Source organism: Diospyros lotus, chromosome 2 (genome assembly GCF_014633365.1).
Source record: "Diospyros lotus cultivar Yz01 chromosome 2, ASM1463336v1, whole genome shotgun sequence".
Taxonomy (NCBI): Eukaryota; Viridiplantae; Streptophyta; class Magnoliopsida; order Ericales; family Ebenaceae; genus Diospyros; species Diospyros lotus.
In genome coordinates this window covers 14,548,601-14,574,264 of record NC_068339.1, presented here as the reverse complement: position 1 = coordinate 14,574,264, position 25,664 = coordinate 14,548,601, and the positions used below count along the sequence as shown (strand labels likewise).

General features: G+C 35.1%; 2 protein-coding genes across 14 annotated transcripts in view; one reads left to right on the top strand and one right to left on the bottom strand.

The window, feature by feature from the left end:
- Positions 1-9,303: 9,303 nt before the first annotated feature.
- LOC127795375 (uncharacterized) lies at positions 9,304-10,560 on the bottom strand. The gene has a single exon (XM_052327018.1). It carries the CDS (start codon positions 10,435-10,437, stop codon positions 9,469-9,471), a length of 969 nt encoding a protein of 322 aa, XP_052182978.1. The 5' UTR covers positions 10,438-10,560; the 3' UTR covers positions 9,304-9,468.
- Positions 10,561-12,662: 2,102 nt separating this feature from the next.
- LOC127795174 (F-box protein CPR1-like) overlaps positions 12,663-25,664 on the top strand; it is a 29,016-nt gene continuing 16,014 nt past the window's right edge. For 10 of the 13 annotated variants that reach the window (XR_008021752.1, XR_008021750.1, XR_008021755.1 and 7 more), the window contains exon 1: positions 12,663-13,910. Coding sequence is in view for 5 of the 13 variants with exons in the window: in XM_052326678.1 (XP_052182638.1) it covers positions 12,720-13,892 (1,173 nt within the window). In the remaining 8 variants the exon portion in view is untranslated. The remainder of the gene's footprint in view (positions 13,911-25,664) is intronic. The other 3 variants (XM_052326683.1, XM_052326682.1, XM_052326677.1) reach the window with 3 other exon arrangements.

Here is a 25,664-nt window from a genome sequence, read left to right as displayed (position 1 = left end):
TGTTTTTCTTTTGAAAAAAAAAAATAAACAACCCTCAAAGGTTAATTTTTTATTTTAATGGAAACACGAGGCGACAGCAAATTTAAATGTTTCCTAGCTTGCCACTGACATGTTGATGCGCAGTGTTACTCTTATGAGCACATTCGATTTTAAATTTAAAAAATAATAATATGGTAATATAAAAAATAATCAGATGTTTTCATCTACATAAATGCATCTCGTATAATAATAATAATATATTAACGCGAAAGGTTGGTATTGTTATTATTCTTTTTTATAATGGGCAATGTTACTTGTTGTCAATAGTTAAAATGTAAGATATGCGTCTTATATTTAGATAACGAACATTTTTTGTATCTTAATTTTAAATAAAAAAGATTTTTTTTAAATAATAATTTTATTAAAAAATCACAAATTGTCTACATCATTATGTTAGGCATATCTCGACCATCACAACCATAATTTGAAAATTATAAAAAAATAAATTTAAACTATTAATATATATTTACATTCCTGGAGAGTGTGTACAAAGTAAGAGGAAATCTCCAAGTAGCCTGTGTTGTTGATGCCATCAATTCACTCACTTATCTCAAAATTATTTTAGCTTTAGGCCTTAGCGTTAACATTTGAAATCAAATGTTAACCCTAGATTACTCATAAAAATAATTATTTTATATAAAAATATACTCATAATTCAAACTAAGAAAGTTGATATTTATGATGTCAACACCCAATTACTAAGTGATTTAAAATAGAAGAATAGAAGACGAAAACTTATGAAATCGTCAATTCATTCACATCCTTAAGCATTATTTTTAGCTTTGAACTCTAGTGTTAATATTTGTGATGTCAATCACATATTACTCATCAAATTTATGATTCAAATTATCATTTTATGTGAAAATTAAAATTTATGATACTAAGTCCATGTTACTAAACAATTCAAATAAGTTGGTCAGTGTCGACATTCAGAAATAGTCGACCGAGATTCGTCGGCCCGTACTGATCTAATAATCACGAATACGAAGGGAAGAGAATGGCAACACCATCAACAAACAATGCGCAAGAGTTTTTACGTGATTCGACCAGAATTATGCCTAGTCCACGACTGTTCTTTGATCATTTTAGCATAGTCATAGTATGTATTTTTTTTTTTTTTATCATGCATGTACAATTGCTTTTGATCCCCTATTTATAGTGCGGGATATGGACAATTTACACAAAGTTAAATGTGGTAGGGCCACCTCGTGAGGGATAAAGTGCCCTTCTTATCTCATTAAAACAGGGAGTAAAAGTTCAGCACTATGTGGGGTCTGACTTTCCACAGATAAGGATAAGTAGACATCAGATCTGGTTATTCTACTTCGTGGTCTTCCTTGCGAGCTAATCAGATTGACCAGCAAGCTAGAGCCATCGTCGAAAGCTCGCTTGCTATCGTAATCGGAGCTCGTGCTTTTAGCAATTATGCGACCTTGCAGAATCATCTTTGTTCTTGGGTCTGTTGTACTCCGAGAGGTTGGGTTTTATCATTGGACCATTCCCAGACCAAAGCAATCCTGTCAATAGCCCAAGGCGGTTCAAGAAATGCCCGTAACAGTCAGCTAGAAGATACTAGTAATACAATAGAGCTGGACTTTGTAATGAATAAGGAAAAGAAATGGCAGTGGACAACCGTGTCCAGACATCTTACTGAATCTGATGTGCTAGTTGGGACACAAATCACTCTTATTTTTGAAAGCATCAATTGTTGCCTTTTTGTCATATAAAATATATCATTGCCTACAAAACAAGACTGTTAACAATATGCTAAAAACCTTTACATAGAATTAGAAGAATCTATCAAACTATTGATTTTCTCAAGATCACAAGCAAGATCCAAGAATAAGATTAAGATTAGTTGATGGAACAAGGGGTTAGATTTGACTGAGGATCAACTAGTAACAAGAGAGGGAACCATTTGTTCCTTGAATACTTATTTCATGTAAAAAATATATCTATCTGATTGATAGGTTATAAGTTGATATGTTATAAAAGGACAATTCATAGTTCAAATGTGTCGACGTTTGGAATTGGACGACCGTGATTCGTTGATCCGCACTGGTGTAATGAATCCGAGAGGAAGAAAAAGGGGTTATGTGGTTCGATTTGTTGATCCACCAGTTGGTCCTTACAAAATACTCCGATGCTCAAGTAAGTAAGGGAGTAAGGAAATGCAGAATATCAGCAAGTTGGCATGAACAAGCATACCAGGGCTCTAGGAAGAGTTGGTTGATATATGGGAGGAGGAGATGTCTTCCTGCATGTGTTATACGTCTACAGATGATGTGACATAATATCCGGTGCTGACGGGACCCTTAATAATGTGAATGAGATCCATCATTAATGAAAATGAGATTTAAGGTGGGAGCGCGAAAATCCAGACGTGGCTGTAATGATGTTGTTGCAAGGGGCTATGATAGGACTGACATGAGTCGATCAAATGGACTGAGAGGACAGGGCCAGATTGGGCCTGAATGGCCCAGCTAGGACGGCCCCTAGCCTATTAATATTCTCTGGCATATGACATTCTCATTATGCGAGCTGATTGGTTAGACCGACGAACTGTAAGAGTCGCTAGGAGCTTGCTCGAAATGTAGCTGCGAGCTCGCTAGTGTAAAGCCCGCTTGGTCCTGCGATCTGAGTTTGAGCTCTAGCAATGTTCGAGCTCGCTTCGACGCACTCAAATCGTGGTCTTTATGCGATTGGGCTGACCTTGTTGGGTTAGGCTCAGCTCGTAAGAAGTAGAGCGTGAAATACCCGTAACAAGATATTTAGGCTTAGTACGAATAAGAAGGAATAATCGAATTGACTTCATAGATTTATCTCGGTCAAGTTATAGACCAATAAAGTAAGTGATTTTTATTTTCGAAATCCATTAGAAGGGTAGTTCGCGATCTAGTCTTCAGTACACCTTGACACTGCCCATAAAACACCTGTCTCCAAGGCCATCCAAATTACTTAGATCATTGATGATAAATACATGGTATTTTGCAATATCTTATTAAATAAAAAAATTAATTTGAAACTAAAAATAATATGTAATAAATCCATCTTATTTCAAAATAATCTGTCTTTGCTACACTTTAGAACAATAGTTAGCATTACCTATTTTTTATAAACAAATATTATTATTTTTCAAAATATAAAATATTAGAATATAGTTAGTTATTATAAAATTAAAAAATAAATTGCACAACTAAACGGATCCTTAATTTTTTTTTTTTTTGCATATATGGCTTTGTTGTGTTATATTGTCATGTGTTTGTTTTAAGAAAGTAAGATTAATAAAAGTAATATATATTTGGTAATTGAGTATGATAATTTATTTATTAATACTAAAAGTAAATAATAATATTTCATTAATATGTTATTATTGTATTATAGATATGTAAAGGGTAAATTGCACCAAAAACCCTTGTAATTTAGCTATTTAGACAAACACCCTCTATGGTTGGTTAGTGGAATCATCTCTCTTGGTCAGGCTGGACATTTCTCTTAATTCAACCAGCCTTTTTTAAAAAACAACAAATATTTCCATATATATATATATCTAGTAATTGAAATTGATATTTTTTAATACTATTTTAAACGGAGGAGTTTAAAATGGTCGATTCAATAAGATAAATACTCAATGTAGAAATTATTTTTCGAAAATAAAACACATCCATTTTTAGAAAATATTTTTCATTTTACAGATATATCATAATATTTTATGTTTAAAATTATAATATATATATTTTAAAAGATTTTAGAAATATGAAAAAAATATTTTTAATTTATAATTATTGTTATAGTGACACAATAATAAATTTTTAATTGAGAAATTTTTAGTTTCTATAAGAGATAACACAATAGAGAGTGACAGTCTTTAGATGAACATTTCGATACTAAAGTAATAATATTAAAATTAGTATACGCATATTTTTTAGAATAATACTCACCTATTTATAGAGGAACATGGGAGTTTATGATAGACATCTTTAGAGATAAATTAAGATTAGAACTTTTATGAATAATGTCTATATTTTTATAAAACTCTCAGATTTTTTTTTTAAATTTTAGAGTTTATCATATTTGCATTTACTTGAAACTTTACCACAAGAAAGAGAGGTCTCAAGAGAACTTCCAATTTTCCATAACCTTTTTCATCAACTTTCCTTTAGAGGTTATCGACAATCTGTCAGAAACTAAATAATTTTTGAGTTTTAAGCTTACATCTTCTTCTTAAAGCTATATAATTAATCTTCTAAAAATTATATAATCTCTCGAGTTTTACCTCTTCCTTTTCTTGAGCCTGGATTTTACCTTTAATGGGTTGGATCTCTCACGCATCAACAATATAATTTTTTTATTTTTTAATAAAAAATTCAATGATTTCATAGCAAAATTTCAAAATATTTAACACAATAATAAGATAAATCCCATGTGCAGTTTACCAACACAATTTTTGCGGGAACATAAACGAAAATCATCCACCAATCACACCGAAGGAGGGTCGTCGGTGATTGTGAGAGCGGCCATGGATGGAAGTTTGCGATATTCCACGCTCCCATGCAATTCTATCTCTTCTTCATTTGCCATCTTGCAGAGCGAATACATCACTGTATAGTTCATGTTCTCAAACACAGCCACCCCGCAGACCAGAATCGTGGCCAGAGACCACACGATCATTTGGATCGATTCTGATTTCTGATCTGTCACCGTACTGGAAATGTAAATCACCGCCATTGATGCCAGGATGAAGATGGAGTTCAAAACAAAGCCGTGGAGCTTCATGTGCTTCGCCTTCACAAGCCCCGCCGCTTTTCCCACCGCTTCGAGACCATAGCACCGCTCTTCGATTACCGAAACCACGACCGCCATATGCAAAACGACGGCGGTGTAGATCCAGAAAATCGCGGCGATTATGCCCACAACGACTGCGATGGCTTTAGCGGCGAGAGGAAAGTCCGCGATGAGCAGGAGATAGGGAATCAGGAAAACCAGAACGGAGAAGACGTGGCCAATCAGAAAGAGAGAGAGGTAAAACGAAGTAACGATTAGTCTTACTGATGAATTTCCCAATCTTGATGCTAAATCTTTGAACGGCAAGCTCTCGCCGGAAAAAGCAGCGGCGGAGATTAAAATCGTGGCGGCTGAAGAGAAGACGGTGACGAGGAAGGAGGCGAAAAAGACGGCGAATTCGACGGCTAAGATGATCAGAGCGTCTTCTTTGATTTCGCGAAGCAGATCAGGCGGCTTCGGGGTTACCGCTTGGGCCGAAGAAAAGTATGAGGACTTCCTCGGCTAGTAAATCACGAAGTATGGATTTGGAAGAGCGGAGACTTATGAAGAGGAAGAGGGAGTTGAGAAGGGCGGAGACGGCGGCTATGGCGGCCATCGCTCGGCCAGTTTGAGCTGCGAGCTTGATGGATTCCGTCAGGATTCCGACGAAGCCGAAAAGGTTGTGGAAAGCCATGGCGATTGCGGGAAGGAGGAATGGCAGAGAGTGTTGCTTTATTGTAAAGAAGAAGGGCCGGCCGGCGACTTTGTGCCGTCATTTTTGTATCAAATCAATGGAAACAAATCTGTAGTAATCAAACGCGAACAAAACAATGGAGAGGAGGAGAAAGAACAAATCCCACATATATGATAATAGGACCTTCGGGCGAACAAAACAATAGACAGGAGGAGGAGAAAGAACAAATCCCACATATATGATTATAGGACCTTCCGACATTGCCTAACGTACATGACATACAGAATGATCAATTGGACTTCATTTGAGATGAAGTTTAATCGGACCTCCCAATTGGGCTTCATTGCAAGGTGGCAGCGGCGAAGATGCAGTGACAAGGTAGCAATAGTGAGGCGTACAATACAACTACACTCAGCGCGGGGCAAGACAATGACTATTAGCATTAGCATAAAAAGGGTGAGGCGATAAGGCAATGTAGCAACGGTCGGCGTGAGGCAAAGTGATGAGGCGATCATGAAAAGGGTAGAGAGAGGAGACGGCCATGGGTAGAGGAGAAGCATGAGCATTTTCCCTATGTGAGGATTTTTTTTTGTTATTTTGACGCTTTCAGTCATCCCATGCATCAACCACATTAATTAAGATAAAATTATATTTTCTATGATAATAACTAGAGGATTGGCGACATGTTAAAAAAATAAAAAAAAATGTTAAGTTAGTTATTTTAATGACATCGAATAGTAATTATTTAAATTTTAAATTATTTAATAAATTTTAAAAATAAAATAAATTTGTATATAATGATAGAATTATTTTAGAAATTATGAGTTAAAATTTTTGTTTTTAAAACAAAATACATAGAGTATTTTTTTTCTTCATTAAAATCGATTCATAATAATATTTGTTTATACAATAGCATACATGTACTGATATAGATGATATACATGCAGATAAATCTTAAATTTATACTTGTAAAATTTGTTTATTTTGAAAGATTGTGGAAAGTGAAATGTTTTTGAGAAGTTTATTTATGAAAAATTTATTCACAATTAGGATAAGAAATTAACAAATTGATTTTTTTTAATGTAAATTGAATAAGTCAAATTTATCATTGACTTGGAAGGAATATTAATATAAAAAACGAGTAAATTTCATACCCACCTCATGTGATGGATACATTTGTAAAAACACCTTCTATGCTTCAAAATGAGTCTTGAAAGTACTTGTGTTTTCAAATTCTTTGCAAATATACCTTTTTAGTCAATTTTAACAGCTAATATTATCACTTTTAATTCCAAACGATGTTGTTTTAATTGCAATATCTTTAATTAAATTATATAAATTTAAAATTAACTGAAAATAAAATAAAAGTCCTAGCTAGAAACCATTTTTAGCCAATGACTTTCTTATTTTTCTTTTTTTTATTGTCAATCAAAATTTATTATTTACCGTAACACTTCTTATTTTTAATATAGTGCTTATTTGTTTCTCTCTATCCATAATAAACCTATTGCTTAGGGGTTCAACCTCATTTGAGTTTTTGATGATTCGGTAGCCAATCACCTTCTTCTGCCTCTGCCGGAACACCTGCAATGGAGATTGGACTTACTCCCCCAGTTTATCTCCGATGATCAAGTCAGAATCCCGGACCCAAAATCTCAAAATTATTCCTTATACTCTAGAAATCAAAAGAGTAGAATCCCTTACCTCTCCTTTGTTCCTTTTCTTTTATCATCGCCCTGAGATAAAGATCCGGGATAGAGATCTCTATCTCGCTCTTCTCGGAATCTTATTAATAAGGATTCCATAATTGCCACCGTCTTCGAAGGAATCGAGATAGCCCCTATCTCCAAGATCTTCGGCAGGATGATTGATCCCTGAGAACTCAAAGACTCTCTTACCTATCATCAAACCAATTGTCGTGAAAATATATATCTGCCACGTGTTCCCCTCGGACTCAATCAAGATAATGTAGGCGAGGTACCTCTTTAGTGGACACGTGACGCTGTTGTCAACGGTTGCATGCTCCGAGCATTAGAGTAATTATGAATTCGAGGGTATTCCCCTCATTAGTTTTTTTTTTTTTTTTTTTGAATCTTTTAAAATGAACAAAAATAGACACGCAAATAAAAAATAAGAAAAAGATAAAAAAAAAAAAAACTAATGATTACCAATTGTGTGATGAATCATGAGAGATGATTTCATAATTTATATCTCTCATTCAATATAATTTCAGAATATCACAATTGTCACACGATGATATAAATGAGAAATCCAACACATTTGATGACCCACATCTTAATCTTCTTCTATAATTCATTTTTTTTTTCTCTTTTGAGTCAGTTTCTTTTTCTTCTCCTCTCTATAAATCGATTTTAAAGAAAGTATCGTTAAATATTGATCTAGCAAAATTATCAAAACAAAAAATGATGGAACCATCAATTTTAAGTGACAATGAACAATCCATACTACTTTGCTTTGCTTTTTCAAACTTTTTATTTGAGTTAATTTTTATTATTATTTTAAATTTTAAAACTACATTGTTTTGACATAAAATAAACAATGTTAACTTTAAAGTTGACGAAATAACTATTCTTGTAAATAATTAAAAATACAAAAATTTCTAAAGTTAATTTTAAAATATAAAAATATTTTAAAAAGTAAGTAAAGTCATAAGAAAATGTAAATAAAATTTACCCCGTAAAAGAATGCACTGAATTCATTGTGATTCGTAATTTTAGACTCAATTTATGCAAGTAATATAAGGAGAGAGAATTTAGAGATTTCATGGTAACATAACTATTTTTATTAATTTTAATTAAAAAGTCAAAAGCAAGAGCAAAAATTGAAAACAATGGGGAAGTAAGTAAATATTAGTTTTTCACTATTTATTTATTAATTAATTAATTTATTACAAATTCGAGGTGTCAAGCAAACATTGACCTTTCAATCCAAAATGATTCCAAATGGCAATAGCCTACATCTAATATATATACATCAAATATATTTATTATAAATTATCTAAATTTAATATTAGAGCACATCGTTAATAGTTTTATTATTGTATTATATCATAATATTTTATAATAATATTTTTCAAAAATAAAACACATCCATTTTTAGAAAATATTTTTCATTTTACAAATATATCATAATATTTTATGTTAAAATTATAATATATATTTTTAAAAAGATTTTAGAAATATAAAAAAAATTAATTTATAATTATTATTACTGTGTCACAATAATAAATTCGTAATAGAGGAATTTTTAGTCATGCTGTTTTAAATTCTATAAGAGGTACCACAATAGAGAGTGTCAGTCTCTATGTGAGCACTTTGATACTTAATTTAGACATTCGAATTTGTAAAAGACTTGCAAACAACATTAAACTAATATCAAAGACTATATCTTTTTTAGAACGAGGACTCATCTATTTATAGAAGAGTTTGGGAGTTCATAATAAACTTTTTTGATATTCTAAGATCAATTAAGATTAAGATTTTTATAGATAATGTCTATCTTTATAAAATTCTCTAGGAGAATTTTTAGATATCAGAGTTTATCATGTTTGTGTTTTCCTTGAAACTTTCTCATGAGAAAGGAAAATTTTCAAAAGATCTTCCAATCTCTCATAATCTTTCTCTGTTAGCCTTCTTTTGAGACTATTAATAATTTTTCAAAGGCTAAATAGTCTCTCCAAGCTTTAAGATTACATCATCATATTTTTTTCTTCTTTTTCTTCTTAAAACTATACAGTATTCCAAGATTTTTTCTCAAATTCTTCTTGAGCCTAGGTTTTGCCTTGGATTTGATCTATCATGCATCAATAATATAAAATTTTCTATTCTTTAATAAAAAAAGACTGATTTCAGAGCAAAAATTCAAAATATTTAACACAATAATAAGATCCCCTGAACGTGTAGTTTACTAACACAATTTTTGCGTCAACATAAACGAAAGTCATCCACCAATCACACTGAAGGAGGGTCGTCGGCGAGAGCGGCCATGGATGGAAGTTTGCTGTACTCTACGCTCCCATGCAATTCTATCTCTTCTTCCTTTGTCTTCTTGCAGAGTGAATACATCACTGTATAGTTCATGTTCTCAAACACAGCCAACCCGCAGACGAGAATCATGGCCAGAGACCACACGATCATTTGGATCGATTCTGATTTCTGACCTATCACCGTCCGGGAAATGTAAATCACCGCATTTAATGCCAGCATGAAGATGGAGTTCAGAACAAAGCCGTGGAGCTTCATGTTCTTCCCCTTCACAAGCCCCGCCGCTTTTCCCACCGCTTCGAGACCGTAGCACCGCTCTTCGATTACCGAAACCACGACCGCCATATGCAAAACAACGGCGGTGTAGATCCAGAAAATCGCGGCGATTATGCCCACAACGACCGCGATGGCTTTAGCGGCGAGAGGAAAGTCCGCGATGAGCAGGCCATAGGGAATCAGGAAAACCATAACGGAGAAGACATAGCCAATCAGAAAGAGAGAGAGGTAAAACGAAGTAACGATTAGTCTTACTGATGAATTTCCCAATCTTGATGCTAAATCTTTGAACGGCGAGCTCTGGCCCGAAAAAGCAGCGGCGGAGATTAAAATCGTGGCGGCTGAAGAGAAGACGGTGACGAGGAAGGAAGCAAGAAAGACTGCAAATTCGACGGCTAAGATGATCAGAGCGTCTTCTTTAATTTCGTGAAGCAGATTGGCAAAGTCGGGGTCTCTTGGGCCGGAGAAAAGTAAGAGGAATTCCTTGGCTCGTAAATCACGAAGTATGGATTTGGAAGAGCGGAGACTTATGAAGAGGAAGAGGGAGTTGAGAAGGGCGGAGACGGCGGCTATGGCGGCCATCGCTCGGCCAGTTTGAGCTGCGAGCTTGATGGATTCCGTCAGGATTCCGACGAAGCCGAAAAGGTTGTGGAAAGCCATGGCGATTGCGGGAAGGAGGAGCGGCAGAGAGTGTTGCTTTATTATTGTAAAGAAGAAGGGCCGGCCGGCGACTTTGTCTCGTCATTTTTGTGTAAAGTCAATGGAAACAAATCAGTAGTAAACAAACGCGGATAAAACAATGGAGAGGAGGGGAAGAAAGAACAACAAATCCTACATATATGATGATAACTAGAGGATTGGTGACAAGTTAAAAAAATAAAAAAATTTAAGCCAAAGTTATTTTTAATGTCCTCGGATAGTAATTATTTAAAATTTAAGTAATTTTTAAAATAATATATATTTTTATATAATGATAGAATTATTTTAGAAATTATGAGTTAAAACTTTTGTTTTTAAAACAAAATACATAAAGAGTATTTTTTTTAAAAAAAATACTTCATTAAAATTGATTTATAATATTGTTCGCTTATACAGTAGTATAGATACAAATAATAGTATGAATATAGATGATATACGCGTAGACAAATCTTAAAGAGAAAAACTTAAAACTTAAATTTATATTTGTAAAATTTGTTTACAAGATCGTGGAAAGTGACATGTTTTGGAGAAGTTTATTTATGAAAAGTTTGTTCATAATTAGGATAGAAAATTAATAAGTTGATTTTTCTTAATTTAAATTGAATAAGTCAAATTTATCTTATAGATATAAAATATTATGTTATCTGCGTTGAAGAATATAACGTTTGACTAATGTAGATAAAATAAGAGAGGGGTGTGCATCCCCCATCCCCCAAAACACTCTTCCTTAATTATATGGCACCTCTTCTCCAAAACACTCTTCCTTAATTATATGTCAGCATCAGGGCTCGACGTGAGTAGGAGAACAAATCTATTTATAGATGTTAGTTAAGGGACAAAGTTAATAAAAGATAACACTAATTTGTGTAGGGATATTGATTCGGAAGAATTATTAATATAAAAAATAGTAAATTTCATACACCTTATGTGATTGATACATTTATTTGTAAAGACATTTTCTATACTTTAAAATTAGTATTGAAAGTAGTTATGTTTTCAATTCTTTGCAAATACATCTTTTTAGTCAATTTAAACAATTAATATTATCAATTTTAATTCCAAGCGATGTTGTTTTAATTTTAATATTTTTAATTAAATTATATCAATTTAAAATTAACTAAAAATAAAATAAAAATCCTTGCTAGAAATCATTTTGGGTAATGGCCTTCTCAATTTTCTTATTTCATTGTCAATCAAAAATCACTATCCATCTAACACTTCTTATTTTTCATCTAGTGTCGATTTGTTTTGTTTTTTTTTCCAAAATAAACCTATTACTTAAGATTTCAATCTCATTTGAGTTTATTTTTTTGAACCCTTTAAAATGAATAAGAATGTGCGCGCACACACACGCAAATAAATAGAGAATAAAATAAAAAGAAATAATCATTATTGATTGTGTGATGAAAAAATAATTTCATAAATAATCCCTTGTTGAAGTTAATTTTTGGATCTCACAGATGATTCAAAAGATAAATGGATGAAAGATGATTGAACCCATATCTTAATATTTTTCTTATTTGGTTTATCTTATTTTTCTTCTCCTCTCTGTAAATTGATTTTAAAGAAAGTGTTGTTGAAAACTGATTTAGTGAAATTGTCAAAAACAATAAATGAGGAAACCATTGGTTTTAAGTGACAGTGAACGATCCTTGCTTTGCTTGTTCCAACTTTTTTAATTAAGTTAAATTTATTTTTTATTATTTTAAATTAAAAAACTACGTTGTTTTGACACAAAATAAACAACATTAACTTTAAAATTGACAACACAACTGTACTCGTAAATAATTAAAAATACAAAAATTTCTAAAGTTAAATTTAAAATAAAAAAATATTTTAAAAAATATAAATAAAATTTACCCCATAAAAAAGAAGAAGACGCTGAATATATTGTGATTTGTAATTTTGGACTCAATATTTACACAAGCAATATATGAGGAGAGAGGATTCAGAGATTTTATGGTAACATAACTATTTTTATTGATTTTAATTAAAATGTCAAAAGCAAGAGAAAAAATTGAAAACAAAGGGGAAGTAAGAAAATATCAGTTTTTTTTAATAAAAAAAATGTCAATTAAACTGGAGTCTAAAAAAACATAATATTACTCTTATTTTTATTTATTTATTAATTAATTTTTATTCTCCCGGTCAAGTGTCAAGCAAATACCGACCTTTCAATCCAAAATGATTCCAATTCCAAATCGCAAAGCCCCAGATTTTAATTTTACAACTTCTTTATACAGATGAAGAAAATGGCAGAAGCCTATCTCCCGGGAGAACTGCTGGCTGAAATCTTAAAGAGATTGCCCGTGAAATCTTTGCTGCGGTTCAGGTCAGTTTCCAAATCATGGTGCTCTCTAATCGGCAACCCAGAATTCATCACTCTTCACAGGAATTACAACATCAACCACCCTCGCATTATGGTTAATTACTACCCTTCGAAGCTCTATGCCCTGCACTATGATAATGACGCATTTGAGTTGCATACTGAGGTTGAATTCCCTTTTATGAGGCTTAATAGGTACTATCGAGTATTGGGTTCTTGTAATGGGTTGATTTTCGTGGGAACTAATTTGGTTTCCTTTGCAAGTGATTTGTTTCTATGGAACCCTTCTATTAGGAAATTTGTGACCCTTCCAACGCCTGGAATCACTTTCAATTCCCACGGTCCATATAGGCCGGTTTTTGGATTTGGGTTTGATTCCAAGAGTAATGATTACAAGGTGGTCAGAATTGTTTATCTTCAAGGAAGAAATGGGTTGAGTAAGGTTCCACCTGAGGTCGAGCTTTATGAGCTGCATACTGGTACTTGGAGGGGCATAACTGCTGTTGTGCCTCCGTTCGAGATGCGTAACTATTCATGTCAGGCTAATATGATCAATGGTGCAGTGCACTGGATTGCTTATAGTCCAACCAAGAACGGCGGGTTTCCTAATTTAATTGTGGCTTTTGATCTGAGTGATGAGGTCTTTAAGGAGATGAGGTTCCCAAACACGTTGGCCAACAAGTGTCCACTGAAAATGTCTATTGCAGCATGTGGTGAATTGCTTTCTGTGTTCCATTACTATCTAAGTTCTTCCAATGGATATTGTAGTCTTTGGGTGATGGAAAAGTATGGCATGGATAATTCTTGGACTAAACTTTTCAATATAGAATTGTGGCAAGGAGTGCATGAAGTATTAGGATCCAGGAAAAATGGCGAGCTTCTAGTGATAACAAGTGATCAGAAACTAGTTTCTTATGACCCAGATGTTGAACAGGTTAAGGACCTTGGAATTCGTAGGATCCCAACCTCATTGCATGTTAATACTTGCATTGAAAGCCTAAATTTACTTGATAGAGCTTATGGGGTCTTGGGTTATGATTCCGTCCCTGGTTTGCTTGGAGAGGATGGAAGTGAAACCGAGGACAGTTAATGATTCAAAATGCCTGAGGTAATAATATACATAATTTTGTAGCTTTTGGCATTCTTTTGAGCATCTAAGATTCACAATTCTTCGTGGTATTTCTTTTAATTCTATCCTCTCTACATTGCTTTGCAGTAGGAAGGAAATTTATTTTTTTATAAGCAGATATGGTTTTGAGTATTTACCTTATTTTGTTGCTCCATAATCCATAAAATTCTAATTTGTTAGCATCACATTTTGGTTTCCTTATTCTTAGATAGGAGATGATTTATATCTGGGGACAGAATCTTAGCTGATAGAATGTTCTGAAAGTTTGAAAAGCGATTGCAACAGACTAACTCTCTACCTCTCTGTTTGGACTTCATATCCCTGTCAAAAATGCATTAAATACATTTTTTTATGCTCCTCTTTATTGTGATGTGGAATGAGTACTTAATTTTTTGGTTTTTCAGGATGAAGTGCCTAAGGATGTTAGTAATCCTAAAAAAGTTTGTATCAATAGTAGTATTTTATTTAGGTACTTCATGTATTTTTTTTTTCCATTTAATTTCTTGCTATAGATTGTGGAAAGAGCCTCATTGCAAAGCAAGGATAAGACTGTGTACAAAAATGACCCTCCCCTAAGCCTGTCAAAGTGGGGAGCCTTGTGCATTATGGATGCCCTTTTAATTTCTTGCTATAAATTTTTAGGCCTGTCTTATTTTCTGTTTTGGATCTTTAGTTTTCTAGGAGATCTTTGGAGGTGTTTGCACTTTTGTCATGTTGCATGATATTCCACCATAGTTAGGGCAGTCAAACCAACTCTCATATGAGCTCCTAGTGGTTCATTTATTTGACTGTGCACTAGAGCCACTTTGGATTCTGCAATATTTTGTCCATTAATCACCCTAGATTCTTCATTTCCATGTAAAGATCGTTTCTTTCATGAGTGCATTCACCTACTCTGCCAAAAAAAAAAAAATCTCATTTAAGTTAATTGCTTGAATTTTTGGCTAATAACAGTTAACTTGCCAACTTAGGCTTTAGGAGAAAAGTGGAATATTTATTTATGGGTTTTGATAACTCAAATCAAATTTCTTCTAATTATTGGAATTTTCATGGGAAATATGAAATAGAAAACTGTTTTTGTTAGTTTTTAAGCCCGAAACCATTTTTGTTAAGTTTCATTGGTTTTGTTGTTTGTTAATGGAAATGGGGTGTGGCTAATGAAGATCTGAATTCCATTTGCACATTAGGAAAAAAAATAAAAATTTTGTTGGTTCCTCCCTCCTACCCTCCCACACACACACACCAAAAAAAACATAGGTGCCAAATTGATTATTGGTGTATACTTCAGGTACTAAACTGCCCTTTTGGCTTAAAAAAATGTTGTATACCTATACATGTCTGAGAACACTTTAATTTATTTATTTTTTAATTATCCTGACATATTGTCAGCTCACTATATGCTTCTTGACATTTATCCTTATACTTTTCTTCACATCTACATATACTTAATGGATTATAAGTTACCATAGACCTGTTCTAGATGATGTAGAATTTCTAAAACATTTAGAAGAACAAATCATCATTTGGCTCCAGTGACACTCCCTTAAGAGATTTCTGGAGGAAAGGAACTCCATTTTAATTTGAAAATGCCAACTCACTCGACAACAAACAATTGTATAAGATCCAACAGAACTATATTTAACCCACCTATAAGTTGCCGGAGACCATTTCTACAATATGAAGTGGCAATTTTGAAATAGTTTAAAGAGTGTATTAAACAGGTTCCATAGAAAAGAGCAACCTCTTGGAAATCTCTGGAGGAAAATAAACTCTAGTTTAAAACTGGAGTGTGGAAATAAACTCTAGTTTAAGTGGTTCTTCAAAGCATCTTGTCATGGAAAGAAAAGATCAGGAGGTCCCTGTATGTTCCCATCTGTAATATGACAAAAATGTTTGGTTCCCATGAAAATCCTATTCCCATTCTGCTACCTATTTCAAATTTCTCATTTTCTTGAAAGGAGTGTTGGGTTGTCCTTAGAGTTGTCTAAATGTGTACGTTGTAGGAATGCTTACAATCATCCTACATTAGCTTAGTTGGATTTAAAACAATGGTTTTTTATTGTATAATTGCCTGTAGAACTAAAAAGATAGACATCAGGAAAGCTAGTTTCCATCGGCAATTAGCATGGAAATCATGCTGAACTAGCTTCAAACAAGGTCATGAACTTTCCTTCTATGGATTCCATGGAAGGAACAAGGATGTGCTCAGTAGATATATGACTACTCTGAAGTACTACTTATATACACAGATTGACATGCAAATCATCAATTAATGATTCCCTATATTTGGTTGTGTCTTCTTGTACTTTCTCATCATATTTGATTTCTCTTGAGATTAGTTCATTTTGATAAGAACCCTTTTGGTAATAGATTTGAGCCACTCAAAGCATTACAATTAATTGAAAGAATAAAAAATGATGCTAAAACCTAGCTTTGATAGAAAAAAAAAAAAAAAGAGGTTTTATTTTCAGTGTGATTATATTTGTAAAAATAGCAGCAACTAGGCTTTGAAATTGTAGGCAAAAGACACCTTGCCTCTTCGGATTATCCTTTATTTATAGCTCAGAATTTATTGTTTAGGAATCTAAAAAAGGAAAGAATACATAAAGATGGTATACACAAGAAACATCCTAATTACAACATATATACATTCATGATTATTTTAGATTGATTGTTTTGTTATCTTTCTTGATTACTGTCATAGAATCAACTATTTACAGCCTTGCACTGCTATGGTTAACCTTTTCATAGTAACCAAGTATTTATAGCTGTAGTAGGTGTCTTGCCTGGTTGTCTTACTTGCCCTCTTTACTCGAGATTCCAACACTCCCCCTCAAGATGATGCATGAATATCCTCCATAACCATCTTGGATATCATAGTCATGATGTCCTTGCTGTGTAACACCTTGGTGAAGGCATATGCCAGTTGATGCCTTGACTGAACAAATGGAATGCACAGTTGTCCATTGACTAGTTTCTCCTTGATGAAGTGTCTATTGATCTCAATGTGTTTAGTCCATCATGTTGAACAGGATTATTAGCAATGTTGAGTGCAACTTTGCTGTCACTATATGGTAAGAGTGGCTCCTTTTTAGGCAATCCTAGCTTTGTCATAACCTTATTCACCCATAACAATTCATATACACCCAGGGCCATTGCCCTATACTCAGTTTCAACACTAGACCTAGCCACAACTAATTGTTTCTCACTCCTCCATGTAACTAGGTTACCTTCAACAAAGGTACAGTGTCCTGAGGTTGATCTTCTATCATCTAGAGATCTAGCCCAATTTGCATCCGTGTACCCCTCTATATTCAAATGGTTATGGTTAGAAAATAGTAAACTTTTCCCAGGAGTTGTTTTCAAATACCTTAGAATCCTGTAGACAGCCTCCATATGAATTGACTTAGGATTCTGCATGGATTGGCTTACAGCCTGTACTGCATAGGTAATATTCACTTTTGTATGGGACACGTTTATTAGCTTCCCTAATACTTGCCTTTATTAGCCTTTTCGCCTTCATCTACTCTAAGTCTGTAATTTATTTCAATGAGTGAATTTGCAGGCTTATATTCTAGCATACTTGTCTCAATCTATAAATCTAGAATATATTTTCTTTGGGAAATAAAGATGCCCTTATCTGATCTGGTTACTTTAATTCCCAAGAAGTATCTTAGCTGTCCAAGATCCTTGATCTCAAATTCTTCCCCCAGGTATTCCTTCAACTGATGTATTCCTTCATGGTCATTTCTTGTCGCTACTATGAACATAAACAATAAGAACATTTAGCTTGTGTTCCTTTCTTTTAAAGAACATGGTGTGATCAGCATTACTTTGCTGATAACCAAGCCTTATTACAGCCCTGCTAACTTTTTCTTGCTTCTCTGAATTGTTGAAACTTGGTGGGATCTCCATGTATACTTCTTCTTATAGCTCTCCATGCAAAAATGCATTCTTTACATCCAATTGATGTAGGTCCCAGTTTAGAATAGCTACACATGATAGAAGAATTCGTACTATGTTCATTTTTGTTACTAGGGCAAAAGTCTCTTCATAGTCTACCACATAGGTTTGAGTAAACCTCTTAGCCACTAGCCTTGCCTTGTATCTTTCAATTGTTCCATCTGCTTTGTATTTAACAATAAAAACCCATTTATAGCCAATTGGTTTCTTATCAGGTGGCAGTTCAATGAGTTCCCATGTATTGTTCTTCATTAGGGCTTTTATTTCCTCTACCATAGCATGTTTCCAGCATGGCCTACTGATAGTATATGCTTCCAATCTGTGGGTACTGTTACAAGTTCTAAAAAGGATAGAAAATTTTTATAGGAGGCTGATAGTGAATTATAAGTAACATATTTGGAGATAGGATGTTGTGTACAACTCCTAACTCCTTTTCTAATAGCCATGGGAAGATACAAATCAGAGAGTTTAAATGCAGAATCAAAAACAGGTTCAGTTTCAGGAATTGTAACATCAAGATCAGAGTTAGTTGTTGGAAATTGACTAGAAACTGGAAGTTGTTCAGATTCAGTGGAGTGCTTACCTAGATTAGTGAGGTTTTGGAAATCTTCTTGGCTAGGTAGACTTTGTTGACGGGCTTGTTTCCTTTGGAAATAAGTCAAAGACTCCCCATTACCAAGTTTGTTTGGTCCTTGATGTTGATAAGTATTTCCTAGTTCTTCCTCCTGCCTGGATTTTTCGAGATTAGCTGAATTATAAAGATCAACAACAGTATCTCCATCTTTTGCCCTCAAATCAATAGTAATCTCTCCACCTTATGCCCTCAAATCAATAGTAATGTCTCCACCTTATGCCCTCATATCAATAGCCGTCTCTCCTCCTTCTTCCCTCAGATCCAACATTGTTCTAGTAGTATTAATAGCATTAGTCCACTGCACTGACACCTCTTCCTGTACTTTGGTACTGATATTCTCTCCTTGAAGAGGTGAGTGGTTGGACTAAAAATAACTTTCATCCTCTCTAAATATGACATCTATACTTACAAAAAACTTTTGGGTAGGTGGATGGTAGCACTTATACCCGTTTTATGTAGCAGAATACCCAATGAATATACATTTGAGAGCCTAAGGGTCTAATTTGCTAATTGTAGGAGAGTGGTTTTGAACATAGTAGGTGTAACCAAACACCTTGGGAGGGATAGTGTAGGAAGAGACTCCTATTGGGAACTCCAAAGGTGTTTTGAAATTGAGAGTTGTGAGTGGCATCCTATTGATTAAATAGGCAACAATAAGAATTGCGTCGTCCCAGTAAACTTTGGGAACATGCATAGCAAAGTGCATTAACCTGGTGACCTCCAAGAGATTTTTTTTTTTTTTTTTTGCTACACCATTTTGAGCAGAGGTGTCAACACAACTGGTTTGATGTATGATCCCTTGATCCAGGAGATAGTCTAGAAAGCAGCATCCTTATATTCTAAGCCATTATCACTTCTGAGGACTTGAATTTTTGTATTAAATTGAGTAGCCACCATCTTGTGAAAGGGCTCGAAATGACGACCACCTTCACTTTTATGTGTCATAAGACAAACCCAAGTTGTTCGATTAAAGCAATCTATAAAGGTAGTAAACCACTTGTATCGAGTGAGTGTTTTAACCCTACTAAGTCCCCAAACGTCTGAATGGACAATCATGAAAGGCTTAGTACTTCTTTTATTAATTTAGGGTAAGCACTTCTTGTGCGTTTACCAAACTCACAAGCTTCACAAAATACACTGATATTACTGCATTATTTACTCAAACTAGGAATAATCTTCCCTATCACTAAAAAAGGAGGATGACCTAATCTTTGATGCCACTACATTAGCTTCTTCTCAGTTGAGTTCAGTTGGATAACCTTTAGGGCTTGGCCTTTAGGCCGAGAGAATGATTTATTGTCCAGCAAGTACAAATCATCAACAAATGTACCAGAGCCAATCATTTTCCCTATGCTCACCTCTTGGAAAACACAATGGGTAGGGAAAAAGGTAATTTTACAGTTTAAGGAATTTGTGATAGAACTTACAGGTAGCAAGTTATTTGCAAAGTTAGGAACATGAAGAATAGATGACCGTTTGAGGTTTTTGTTGCAATTAATGGTCCCTTTTTTAGAAATAGGAGAGAGGGTACCATATGCAATTCTAACCTTCTCCCGGCCAGAACATGGGGTATAGGTCAAGTAGGAATTAGATAATCCAATCATATGGGTTGAAGCCCCAAAATCTATGATCTAGGTTGGCTGTTCTATAGAATTTGTGGAATAGAATGTTGCTGTGAAGGGTGTAGGGCCCACCTTAGTAGGAGAATCCACTCTTCCAAGCGCCTTGTGTAAATTCTCCACACCCTCGTGGATGGATTTTCAATCAAGAATATTACAAAATTCTGACTATCCTTCTTCTTCTTCTTCTTCTTCTTCTTCTTCTTCTCTGTTTTCTCCCTCATTCTTTTTCTATCTCTCCCTTATTCCTCTCTATTTTTTGCTCTCTATTCTTGTGAGAACTTTTCTATTACTAATTGGATTAGAAAAAAGAGAATTGTCAGGCTTAGGCCGTGACAAATTTGGTATTTGAGCAATGATTCTTGGCTGGGGCTCTTTTGGATTGGTGAGATGGCAGAAGGAACCTGCATGAAGAACTTTGAGTCGCAACTACAGTAAGTTAGCTCGACTATGACAAAGTTCTAAAACTGAATCAATTAGTTGGAGTTCGGTAGTGCTTGTAACCATGAAGTGATCATGGCGGTGGATCACAAGTTGGAGAGTTCGATGGAAGGACCAGAGGGATTAATCGCGAGGCTGCGAGAGGAAATGGGAGCCCAGAAACAGCAATTCATGGTGATATTTACTTGCCAAAACGCGGTAAGGGTCTCTCTTGATATCCCTCCTTGAGAAAGGATTGAACTAATTTTACAAGGGAATAGGATGAATAGGGGAGATGGGACCTCTGAGATTGAGGTAGACTAGGAGGAGGAGTTAGAAAGAATGATGGGTAGGGATAGGAACGACCAACCTAATCCCCATCATCCGGGGTTTCCCATGCCTCGAATGGAGATTCCGGTCTTTGAAGGAACCAATCCTTGATGGTGGTTGAGGAAGTGTGAGAGGTTGTTCAATTAGTACAATATATCGAGGATGCAGAGGGTGACCTTGGCCATTGTATACTTTAATGAAGTAGTGGACGCCTAGTTTCAAGGGTGTTTGAGGGTGAGAAAGGAGTATACTTGGGAAGAATTCATTGAAAAACTTTGTGAGCGTTTTGGGGAGAAAAGTATGGTGGATATTATCGAGAAATTTAACAAACTCAGACAAACCAGGAGTGTGGGAGCCTAGTTATGAAGGTTTGAAGAGTTGAGGTCCTTTATAATCAACCACAACCCTCTCCCCTCTCGAAAGCTTATTTTGTGTTAAGCTTAATGAGTGGCCTTAGTGAGCAGCTTAGGCCAATGGTTAAGATGACAAGGCCCTAGACGATAGAATAGGCATTTAAGAGTGTCTGGCTACAAGAGATGGTAGTGGAGGCCCTAATGAAGAAGCAAAGGCAACAATCAAAAGGGATGGTTTTGGGGACATCCAACGTAGGAGGAAAGTGCTACAACTAAGATATAGTGAAGGGGAATAATGGGGTGAAAAATGCAATGGGATCAAGTTCAGTTCCTTATGGAGAGCAATTAAAGGAGCAAAGGAGATTAGCTGGCCACTGCTTTTGATGTGGGGATAAATACCATCTCGGACATCAATGCAAAAGGCAAATTCTATCGTTGGAAGGGGATGGTGAGGATGAACAAGAGGAGGCAGAGGAAGAGGACGGTGAGGAGACTGGGGAGGACATTGGTGAGATATCAATTCATGCTTTGAAGGGAGTAGCCAACAATAAAATCATTAAGGTGGAGGGACAAGTTAAAGGCTGTAACCTTATGATCTTAATTGATTGTGGGAGTGCCCACATCTTTCTTGATGAAAGTACGACCAAAAGGTTGAAGTGTCAACTCATAGGGACACCACCCTTGAGTGTGATAGTAGCCAACGACAATCGAGTGTTTTGCAAATCAGCCTGTAATGGCTTTTGTTGGGAAATGCGGGGGGAGAGATTTAAGGCGGATCTGAGACTACTATAGTTGGGGGGGCTGTAATGTAGTTCTTGGAGTTGATTGGATGAAGAGGGTAAGCCCCATTAGCTTTGATTTTAACTGGATGGAGGTGTCCTTTGAAAATGAAGGAAGGAAGATGACTTTATCAAGGGGAAAAGAAGCTAGAACTTGCAAAATGATCTCTGGGAAAAGGCTACAGAGGGTATTCAAGGGGAAGTGGAATCAATTGGCACATCTTTTTTCAATTGTGGCCATAGAGGAGGCACATGGCGATCAGAGTGTAATGCCCCAAACCAAGGTAGGACATGTGATACAAAATAAATATAATATCTATATGGGCGTGATGGAAATCTCATAAAATGCAACTAGGATCTTAACCTGAAACGTATTGGGACTTCCATCAAACATTCATACACTCACATAATTATTTAATTTAGCTTTCCATTGTTACAGCCGAGTCCTCACACAACCAGATAACGTGAAATTTAAAGTTAGTCAAATCAAGAGTACTAAAACTTCGCTCTGATATCAACTAATAAAACTCAACAATCATAAATTTCCCAACTTCCCCGACCTTTGTGGACCCAACTGATTGTTATTCCAACAAATTCTGGTTACCTATATCCTCAAATTTGTGTGAGCATTTCACAACACAGGTGTCTACTAGACCCTTATTGGGTTCATTGCTTAACTAAAATACTTACTTGTATCGTACCTTTCTCACTTACTCATCAGATTCGGTTGTCTCTATCTCTCAAATTTCCAAAATTCCTGCAAAACAAAGTAGTCTTTCCATGATATGTACCATTAGGAACTGCCTGTTTTATAGAATTGACTTTTTGTGAAATGATTTTGTCTTATTTTAATTTACACAACCACCTTCTTTTTTTGTAAAGTTGTAATACTCTCCTTTTACTGACAGTAAAGGCTTTTTTTTTTTTGGATCTTTTCTCGGATCTACAAATAATATATAGACATCCAAGTGGTTCACATTGGGTTGTATCCTTCATGAAGATGAAGTTGTCACATGCATTTGCAATTGCTTTCTTTTTGGAGAACTTTTGAAGGCTCCTTGATTTTTATTTTCCTCCAATATTGCAGCTGCTGATGGTGATTTTAGCTATAATAAGCTTGGTGAAACCTGTCAAGAATGACTGGAGAAAGAATTCAATCTTATTTCCCTTGAAGGGATTACTGAATTTATGTACAAAGTTGCCTATCAAACTAGGAAGTTTCCAAATCCAGAATTGGAAACCTATACAATTTAGGACACAACTAATTTAGAATACAATCACAGCCATATACCTTCTAGAAGATATATCAATACATCTTTAGAAAGAAAAAATAATCAAGTGATATGTCTTGCCCGAGAATGAGGACAAGTTCTATTACTTGTCTTTTACAAAACCATCTCCCACTGATTTTCTTGGTTGAAATTGTATCTTATAAGCTTTGATTTTCTTGTGGGGCATAGGCATGAGTCCTGGCTTTGGTTGAGTTGTAGCTTGGTTGGCATTACTTTGGTCTGCATTCAAAGCATATGCTTGTTGCTTGCTCTTATCTGAGACTTTTTTTTATTTCTTTTCCTTTGTGGCCTACCCTTGATAGTATGGTCTTTTTCTATCTAGCTTTGTCCATCCTTGGATTTTTTCCTACTTGGAAATGAGTTCATCTTTGATGCAACGTGTAGCGCGTGTGTAAAAAAACACACCAAAATAAACCCTTGAAAGAGAAAACTTCAATGGTTGAAGGTTGGCTTTCAAGAAGACCCAAAAACAAGACTGTTTTACTAAGAAAACCCAAATAGGTTGCTGAAATTTGATTGAGAAAAAATTGATTACAAACTCTAGATCCTAGGCATATTTATAGTATTTGGTTAATTCAAATCCATCTAATATTTGTAAACAAAATCCAACCAGAATCCTAAAAAAATAAAATCCTAATTCAACATAAAGTAGAATCCTAAATCAAGTAGAAACATGAAATTGAATCCTAAATCAAGTAGAATTCTAAAACTTAAGAAGTATTAAAATAACATAAAGTAGAATCCTAAATCAAGTAGAATTCTAAAACTTAAGAAATATTAAAATATTGTTCCGGCGGCGTGGTCGGGTCGGCTTTGGGCCGGGTCTTGATTGGTGACTGCATCATTCACCTCCATTTGAGAAGAATTTGTCCTTGAATTATGATCTGGGTATGACAACTCAACGTCCGGCAAATACAAAGAAAGATCAGCAACATTGAATGTTTTGAAAATACCCATATGATTTGGCAAATCCACAACACAAGCATTATCATTGATCTTCTTTGTAATCTTGTAAGGACCATATTTCTTTGGCTTGAGCTTATTCTGTTGTCCTGCAGGAATCCGTTCCTTCTTCAAGAATATCATGACTTCATCTCCAACCGCAAATACCTTGTGCTTTCTATGCTTGTCAGCTGTTGCCTTGTACTTCTTATTCGCCTCATGCAACTTTTGCTTAACATCTTCCTGAACTGCTTAAATGTGCTTGGCTAAGTCACTAGCTGCAACACTGAAACTTGGTACCTTTGGCAATTTTACCAAATCCAATGCATGATTAGGAACTTTCATGTATACGATAGAGAATGGTGATCTTCTTGTTGAGCTATGCACGGCATTGTTGTAGACAAATTCCGCTTGAGCTATGATTAGGTCCCATTGTCTTGGTTTGTCTTTGCAAACACTGCGAATCAGATTTCCTAATGTACGATTCACCATCTCTGTCTGTCCATCAGTCTGGGGATGTGCTGTGCTGCTGAAATTCAAAGATGAATCGAACATTCTCCACAAGGTAATCCAGAAGTGACTCAAAAACCTTGTATCACGATCCGAAGTAATAGTTTTAGGGACTCTATGTAGTCTAACAATCTCCTTGAAAAACAGTTTGGCTGTAGCTATTGCATCTGCCGTCTTCTTGCATGGGAGAAAGTGTGTCATCTTGAAAAACCTGTTAACCACTACAAAAACAGAATCCATACCTCGTTGGGTTTGTGGTAGACTCAGCACGAAGTCCATAGACAAATCTTCCCAAATAGCATTGGGAACAGGCAATGGCATGTAGAGACCGGCGTTAGAAGAGTGCCCCTTAGCTGTTTGACATATATAAAACCTCGCCACAATAATAGAAACATCTCTCCTTGCTCTTGGCCAATAATACCTTCCCATAACAGCTTCAATAGTCTTGTCTTTGCCAAGATGCCCTACTAAGCCACCACCATGCAAATCCTGAATAATTTTCTCACAAAGAGATGTGCAAAGGATGCACAACTGATTTCCCTTCATGAGAAACCCATCATGCACATAGAAATCATCTCCTGATGGTTGCTGAGACATGCATTGTTCCCACACATGTTTTGAAATCCTCGTCTGTCGCATATAATTCTTTCAAGCACTTAAACCCAACAATCTCAACACTAAGGGTCTTGATCAAATCCACACGCCTACTCAAAGCGTCCACCACTCGATTATGCTGTCCTGACTTATGCACAATTTTATATGGAAATTTATCAATAAAAGCAGACCATCTAGCATGCATATCACTCCTCAATTGCCTTTGGCTACTCAAGTACTTAAGAACTTGGTGATCCATGTAAAGAACAAATTCTTTGGCAATCAAGTAATGTTCCC

Coding starts and splice junctions, on each gene's coding strand:
- LOC127795375 (XM_052327018.1), bottom strand. CDS start 10,437: ATGGCTTTCCACAACCTTTTCGGCTTCGTCGGAATCCTGACGGAATCC.